This window comes from Micropterus dolomieu, linkage group LG01, assembly GCF_021292245.1.
Source record: "Micropterus dolomieu isolate WLL.071019.BEF.003 ecotype Adirondacks linkage group LG01, ASM2129224v1, whole genome shotgun sequence".
Classification (NCBI taxonomy): Eukaryota; Metazoa; Chordata; class Actinopteri; order Centrarchiformes; family Centrarchidae; genus Micropterus; species Micropterus dolomieu.
The window spans coordinates 20,427,140-20,435,973 of record NC_060150.1 but is presented as its reverse complement, the minus strand read 5'-3'; the positions used below and the strand labels follow the sequence as shown (position 1 = coordinate 20,435,973).

Genomic DNA, 8,834 nt, shown 5'->3' with positions numbered 1-8,834 from the left:
GGGGGGGGGGGGCAGTTTTGATAGGCTGTTCAGGGAAATGCTAATCGCTGGTTCGTGTCCCTTTGTCAGTTTAACAGTCAGGCCCTGCGTTATCAGCTTCAGAATCAAAAAGGTGGCAGTTTTATGGTCAGGGATAGCACTTAGAGAAAGCAACTTTCACCCCCCCTTCCGTTGGGGTCTCCCCAGCAGTCTGTTGAAGTTGATCTTTAACACCCCCTGCTCCTCTGAGGGAGAGAAAAAGGAATTTGGAGTAGCTCCAAATTTATTCAATATAAAATGCACAAATCCACACCGTTGTCCCACTACAACTGTTTTGTCACGATTGTAGGAGCTTGTACGCCTAAATCGCTGAAACCTAAAAAAAACTAGCTTGCAACCAGGAGGTTTATCATCAAGGTAACCTGTTGACAGGTTGACATGTGACGAGTTAGTTTCAGATCATCCGTTGCCATAGTTACTGAGAACACCCCTGGTTTGCGTAATTAACTTGTATTCAACACCTTCAACACCAATATCGAATGTTTATGTATGTAAACACGGTTTTATGAATGAAAGTGAACCTGTAACCACATGACTATAACCCTTGGATCAGGTGCATTATACCAAATTAACAGCACCTGTGGGTGCGACGAAGGGAAGGGATCCATGGGACAAACCTTCACCACCAAGTGACAATGAATGGTTACAGGTTCACTTTCATTCGTTTTATTTCATTCAGTGAACCTGTAACCACGTGACAACAGTATACCAAATTAGTCACGAGGAGAGAAAGGTGGCCTCAACTAACAGTCAAAAGGCCATATCAAGAAAGGAGTGAACCTTAGCTCAGTAAACGGCAGAACACATGCCATTGAGTTCAAGCTTTTTATTGTGAACAACTGAAAGTCATGTGAACAAAAATGTCCCTCCAGGATGAATATCACAACAATCACAAACAAAAGAGGACCCGGACAGGGAACAAATAAATAAGAACCTTAAGCAGTCGTGGCCACCCCAAGTAAAGAGGGGGGGGCGGCAGACGAAGCCAGGTTCAACCTATAAAACTTGGTGAAGGTTCATGTGGAAGCCCAGCCAGCAGCAGCGCAAACCTCCTCCAAGTGTGCGCCCCGAAACAGAGCCCATGAAGCGGCCATTCCTCACAGAGTGTGCCACAACATCGACCTGCACATAGGCCATGGCAATCAGATCCAGTATCCAATGAGCCAAATGGGGCTTTGAAACAGGCCTGCCCAGCATGAGGTCACCATATGAAACAAAAAGCCTGTCAGAGGTGAACATCTCGAGGAGGTTCACATGCTACTCCAGTGACCGTGAACTGACCTGCCCTCCCAGACTGCGCCCCAGCCTGAGTGGGAGGCATTGGTCGTTATGGTCACCCTTCTTGGACAGCCTGTGAGTGCCTCCACCATGTGAGGACCATGAGGCCCCCTCGAGACGGAGCAAGTGTCCTCGACCTGCCCCTGGGCAGAGAGACCCTTTGGTGTTCGAACCAAAGCTGCAGCGGTCGTGTGTGCAACGGGACAACCTGGGCAGCTGCAGCAAAGAGGCCCAGCATCCGCTGGCACTGCATCACAGACACCGACCTGCGGGCAATGCAGCCCATGATCCACTCCACGATCAGAATAAGTGTTCAGAATAAGCCCCAGATATTTGACAATTCTGGTTGGGACCAGACGACTCTTTGCGGCATTCAGCTGCAACCCAAGTGAAGTCAAATGTATCAGTACAGCTTCTGTGTGACTCAGCACCAGTGCCTCTGAGGGAGCACACACCAGCCAATCGTCCAGATAGTTGAACACCTGAATGCCTCGCCGCCACAGAGGAATAAGTGCAGCATCCATGCACTTTGTGAATATTCGTGGTGATAGAGACAGACCAAAAGGAAGGACAATGTACTCGTAGGCCCTTCCCTTGAAAAGCAAACCTGAGGAACGTCCGGTAATGTGGACTGATGGGAATGTGAAAATAGGCATCTCGAAGGTCCACTGTTGTGCACCAATCGCACAATGAGTTTCATTATGGCCTGAAACAGAGCCCCCAACTTGAGCATCTAAAAGGGGAGGACTTTGAGATACCTGTTCAGCCTCCGCAAATGTAGAATCAGGCGTTATTCCCTGGTCTTCTTGGGGGACGAGGAAATAACCGGAGTAATACCCCTGTCTCATTTCCTCTGGAGACAGAGGTCTTATTGCACCTTTCTGTAGCAAGGCAGAAATCTTGCTGGCCAGAATGGCAGAACGAGATTTGTCTCTTACCTTTGTCTCCAAAGCCCCTCGGAACCGAGGCAGGTGGATCTTGAACTGCAGGCGGTTCCCAAACTCTAGAGTACTGACCATCCAGGGGCAAGCGGTGCACTGACGCCAAGCCTGAAGATGGGCAGGGTAAAAAGCTGTCGTCAGGGGATACGCCCCGTCAGGAGCTCCAGCGGGGCCCAGAGGCCCCACGATCAGTGTGCTCTCGAAAACGCTGGCAGCCCCAAGCCTGTTGGTGGGGTGGCCCTTGCCTCCCAGTCCCCAAACTGCAGGAGGAGCGCTGCTCCACAAAACGAGGCCGCTGGAGACTGCCACGCCTCTCCAAACGCCCAGAAGGTCAGGCTGCGTACACAGTTGCAGCCTGACCTTCTGGGCCTCATCCAATGCAGCCTCTGCTGCAGGACCAAACACCTCACTGGGAGCTATGGCAGCTTCCAGAACTGCAGCTCGGTCTGTATCCGCCAAACCCAACTGGCTCAGCCAAATATGCCTCCGGGCCATAATCAGCTACGCCAAGGAGTTACCAAGAACCCTGACCTGAGAGCTAGCACCCTGGATCACTGTGTCCAAAACTTTAACCATCACTGGCAGGAGGTCACTCTGGTTTTTGGACTCCATGTCCCGTATCAGCCCCTCCAAGTACACTAACAGAAGAGCATTAATGTTTGCCAGTCTCGAGGCCATGGCTGTAGACTGATAGGCCTTCACCACCAACCCATCAGTGGTGCAGCACTTCTTATTTGACGAGCAACCCTACCGCTCGTGGACGAGGCTCCAGCTAGCAGTGCAAAAGTCTGGCCCACTCTTGTTGCGCCATCCAGGCCATGCTCTGCAGCACCATTGAGTATGCTGAGGACGGAACGGGGTGCAGTAGCCTCCCTGGGTTGGGCCCAGGACCTCTGGAGATGTTTAACAAAATTGAGGTACACCGGCAGAGCAACCTCTGCCTCTGGCTCCTGGGGTCCCGGGTCCAGTGCAGAAGTTTTCAGTGGGGAAGAGGGGGGGAGGAAGACCAGCAAATGTTGCCGCTCGTGAGAGCAGAGCTTCATCAGAAAAATCACCACACTCAGCCATCTGGGAATCATTACCAAAGTCATCTCCCTCATCGCAAGCTTCCACCTGCCAAGAGGAGCCACAGCCAGGGTGCTGAGTTGCAGTCTTGCATTCAATGGTCTTACGCATATCCTCCAACTGCCTCTGCATAAGGTCCACCCTGGGGTCACAGAACTGCTCAGCCCACTTCCGTTTTCTGGACCTCTTCATTCCTGGAACCCGAATCTCGGGGAGCAGGGGCTTGGGCAGGTTGCACATTGCCCTCGGGGCCACTGTCCCGCTCATCACTCCCTGGAGACTCCATATCCTCTGTGCAGCAGGAAAACACAATGCATCTCTCACAGAAAAAAACAAGACAACAAGACAAACACACATGCAGCAAATTATTAAGAACCAATAATAATAATAATAATGAATTGCATTTATATAGCGCTTTATCATAGATACTCAAAGCGCTTCAAAGTGAAGTTGGGGGACTCACCTCAACCACCACCAATGTGTAGCACCCACCTGGGTGATGCACGGCAGCCATTTAGCACCAGAACGCTCACCACACATCACTACACAATAAACACCTAATAAAGGGTGGCTAAAAATTGCTGCATTAAAGCAACTACACAGGAACAAAGAAATACAAAGACCTGAATAAGCAAACTTTCAACCTGAATGTAATAACACTCCAACCAACAGGCGGCGATAGCACACCCAACACCTACCACCAGAGAAGAAGAGTGTTATTCAACAACAAAACACAGCAGAGAAAACTATTGCACTCCGGCAGTGCGGAGCGCCACTCTTAAACGCGTATTCACCACTTTATATACAGTCTATGGTGCTCACCACACATCCACTTACAAAGGCAGTATGTGATCACACCTGCACACGATGAGCACAAACCACTCACGGCATACCACGGGGGTGCCAAACTGTTGGCAAAAAACCACGAGGTTTAGCAAGGTAAAACAACGCACACTGGTATAAGCTCTTACCGACCAGGAGGATAGAAAGAGGGAGAGTGTGTGGGTGTACGATGCACCCATAGGTGTTGTTAATTTGGTATAATGCTCCTGATCCGAGGGTTATAGTCACGTGGTTACAGCTTCACTGAATGAAATAAAAATTGTTCTTCTGGACATGCTGGCATGTGCTGTAATACGCTCTGAGTGGTCGGTAGAAAAGCACTACATAAAAGCATTCCATTTACCATGTGCAGCTTACATCAAACTTTCATGAATTCCCATTAAATACAAACTCTGTGTAAATAGAACTCCTATAGTTAGTTGGTTTGGGTTATAATTCTTCTCTGTGTACTGATGTTTATGTGTCTTTGTGAGATTGACTATGTGTTAGATTTACAGTATGTCTTTACATACATATGTATGAGCATTTTGTACACTTAAATGTGTATCCTTATTCTTGTGTGTTTGTGCTTTGTAAGGACATAGACCAGTGGGAGAAGCTGAGCAATGTTCTTGGAGACTCATGTTCACTACTCTCTGACACCACCTACAAGTCGAAGACCCCGCCCCTTCCGGGAGCCAGAGGTCACATCTTAAAACACATCCATGAGACAACAGTCAGTGATTTGATCCGCATCACATCAGAGCACCAAGGTAACAGATCCACTGAGGTGGGATAGAGAAAAAGAACCAGGATAAGTGCTAACTAAAAGAGACAGCTCAACTCAGTTGTAAGTTGGTAAAATGCTGTTCAACTCAACCTCCACAGGAGGAAGTGCAACATAGAAACAGAAATCTTTGAATTTCTGTCTCTGTTAGAAAGTATAAGAAGCATATTTGCTGTTTCAAGCTTTCAGTTTGACCAGATGTATCAGCTGATTTACCATGCCTAAACTGTTTGTAACATAGAACATCAACATGTCAACACCAGTGCTCCCCGTTTATGGAGAGAATAAAGAACAGTTGAATAGTTAATAGTGGGGGGGTGATGGATAAGACACATGCCTTTGGTGTGAGAGACCCAGGTTCAATTCCCCACTGTGACCCATCCACCAATTTGTCCCTGAGCAAGACACTTAACCCCTAGTTGCTCCAGAGGTGTGCGACCTCTGACATGTATAGCAATTGTAAGTTGCTTTGGATAAAAGTGTCAGCTAAATGAGTAAATGTAATGTAAATAAATCATGGAAAATAAAATATAATTAGTAACATCATGACATGTACATCACATTGCTTTAGATGCTTCCTTTGTCAGAGGTGTTGGAAAAGAGTTCAGTCAGGCATAGAAGTCCTTTTAAAGTCTTGCAGTATTTTACATACTATACTATATACTTCCATTCCTATAGTGTATGAACAACCAGACAGTCCATATAATATATTTAAAATAATACTTTTTTGAAAGCTTTTTTATGTGATCTCCTGTCCCTCGCCCGGTATGCCCCAACGCCCCATTCCCTCTCCGATACCTACAATGGGTTGAGTCGCTATTACGACGGCCACGCTGTGAACAGTTGGCTGGATGAATTTTACGTGTGATCCGTGTACTACTGCAGCTGGGGGCTCTCCACAGTGCCACACAACTTTCTAAATTCTTCCATCTCATGGAGAATGTTCCTCAGTCATGCCAACAATATTGACACAAATGGAAAAAACCCTTTCTCAATTCAGTTCAATTTAGCTTTATTTGCATGAATGTTAATACAACAGTATTGTCAATGCTTAAAGGTTCAGTGTGTGTTTTAGTGATATCTAGTGGTGAGGGTTGCAAATTGCACCCCCCTCCCCTATCTATGCGAGTTGTTGCCTGAGACAGGACAAAGATGTCATCTATGAGATAGCAGAGAGTTGCCAGTCAAGAATTGAGGTTTCTTTAGATAGATATATTAAGAAATTATATTTACTTAATTATTCAGTAGTTTTTTTTAATATGTTACTTGTTCATTAATAAACAACAGCCACATGAAGAAATTAAGTGCTACATGATGTCTCATACTCCTGTAATACATTATTTTACAACTTGGGAGGGTTGGCTCATCTGGACTAACAAACCAAAGAAAATGAATAGTATCTCAAAAACAAACAAAAAAAAATCACATTTAGTGCATCAAGTATGACCACTGACAGATAATACAATGTAAGCCTCACTGTTTCTGCACAACAGTCCAGTATAAACCACATAATACATGAAGTTTACAAATGCATTGTCAGGTGAGGATAAAGGCTCCTCCCACTTTGCTTAATTAATTAGATAAGCAATCTGCAAATCTTACCAAAATGTCTTTTTAAATTTTTTTTAAATACAACAGAAACACAAAGTAGTACTGACAGCCATAATTTCAGCTTGTGGTAAAACGGTGCAACGTTTTTAATGGGCATTTACCATGTGAAAGTAAAAATTACACAGTGGCAAATCAATATCCAAAAAATACCTTTTGTAAATGCAAATGCAAAAGTATTCATTATTAGTCCCTTGATAGGGACACGGCCTTGTTATATATCACCATTAGCAGTAAAAAGAAATACATGTTTTCCACCAGGGCAGTAAAATGTGAAGTTTAGCTGCTGATCTGAGCTTCCCTGCTGGTACCATTTTATTGCCAATAATATTCAACATCTGTTTGTCTCAGGAAGGTAACGGCACGTAACAAAGCCATAACAGAGGCTGGAGAAGAACTACGTGAAATTACAATCCAACAACATATTTTTTCTACCAGCGCAGTAAAAGTTTAGCTGGCTGATATGAGCTTCCAGCTGTAAGCTACCTTCTTTTATTGCCAATTAGTGATCAGCTGATTGTCTCAGGAATGTAACAAAACCAAAACAGAGCTCTGGAGAGAGAGTAACTACATGAAACTAATCCAACAACATATTTATTTTTTACCAGGGCAGTAAAGGTTTAGCTGTCTGATCTGAGCTTCTTGCTGTAAACTACCGTTTTATTGCCAATTACAGATCAGCTGATTGTCTCACGAATGTAACCAACAAAGCCAAATCAGAGGCTGCAGAGAGAGAGTAACTACATGAAATTAATCCATCTACATATTTTACACCAATAGAGAATAAACTAATCCAACTAACCTTACATGATTTTTCTGCCAGGGCAGTAAAAGTTTAGCTGGCTGCTGCTTCCATGCTCTAAGCTAACGTTACAGCTTTAGGCTTTATTGCCAATTAACGTTACTGATCAGCTGATTTTCTCACTAATGTAACCGGCAAAGCCAACCCACAGGCTGGAGAATAAGTAGGCGACATGAAATTAATGCACTTACATATTGACAGGGGAAACACCTCACCTCTCTCAGTGATTATAGCCAGCTTCAAGCTAAAGCTATCAAACAATAAAAGCTTTCATTTGCATCTCTAAAGCCTGACAAACTTAAGTTAATTACCTGTCCAGCAGAAAACAGACAACTTCAGCACCGCTTTGAAAACATCTGTCCCACATTAAAGCCTTCCATCTGGGAAAATCCACATCCGTGATTTCTGCCGTCAGCTGTTTGTACTTGTCCAGGTCTGGCTTCATGGTATAAAGATCCACAGCTCTCGGCACTCTCTCTTCTAATAAACTAGAAGACTAAACAGAGACTGTTTATTATTATTATTTTCTCTTCTTCTTCTATAGACACATTTAATGTAGTTACAGGCGTTGACGCTGCCGGAATTATACAAGGAGAACAAGAACGCTGTGATGACATAACGTGCTCTGTAGGCTGTTTGTTCGTTGACGGCTATTGTAGAAACATGACAACAAAATACGGCGACCTCCATAGAAGGGGGTGCCCGCGGTTATGTAGATATAAATGTCTCATTCTAAGGTAATAAAAACAAATTTTTAGATATTATATTGCATTTCTGTCAATAGATCCTAGAAATATTACACACTGAACCCTTAAAGGAAAATACACTGCTCAAAAAAATAAAGGGAACACTAAAATAACACATCCTCCTGAATGAATGAAATAATCTCATTAAATACTCCTTTCTTTACATAGTTGAATGTGCTGACAACAAAATCACACAAAAATTATCAATGGAAATCAAATTTATCAACCCATGGAGGTCTGGATTTGGAGTCACACTCAAAATCAAAGTGGAAAACCACACTACAGGCCGATCCAACTTTGATGTAATGTCCTTAAAACAAGTCAAAATGATGCTCAGTAGTGTGTGTGGCCTCCACGTGGCTGTATGACCTCCCTACAACGCCTGGGCATGCTCCTGATGAGGTGGCGGATGGTCTCCTGAGGGACCTCCTCCCAGACCTGGACTAAAGCATCCGCCAACTCCTGGACAGTCTGTGGTGCAACGTGGCGCTGGTGGATGGAGCGAGAAATGATGTCCCAGATGTGCTCAATTGGATTCAGGTCTGGGGAACGGGCGGGCCAGTCCATAGCATCAATGCCTTCCTCTTGCAGGAACTGCTGACACACTCCAGCCACGAGGTCTAGCATTGTCTTGCATTAGGAGGAACCCAGGGCCAACCGCACCAGCATATGGTCTCACAAGGGGTCTGAGGATCTCATCTCGGTACCTAATGGCAGTCAGGCTACCTCTGGCGAGCACATGGAGG

General features: G+C 45.1%; 1 protein-coding gene across 1 annotated transcript in view; it reads left to right on the top strand.

Annotated features, from left to right (window-relative positions):
* LOC123970920 (enolase 4-like) overlaps positions 1–4,959 on the top strand; it is a 9,591-nt gene extending 4,632 nt beyond the window's left edge. The window contains exon 7 of the mRNA XM_046049322.1: positions 4,744–4,959. Coding sequence (XP_045905278.1) covers positions 4,744–4,944 — 201 coding nt within the window. The 3' untranslated portion in view covers positions 4,945–4,959. The remainder of the gene's footprint in view (positions 1–4,743) is intronic.
* Positions 4,960–8,834: the final 3,875 nt, after the last annotated feature.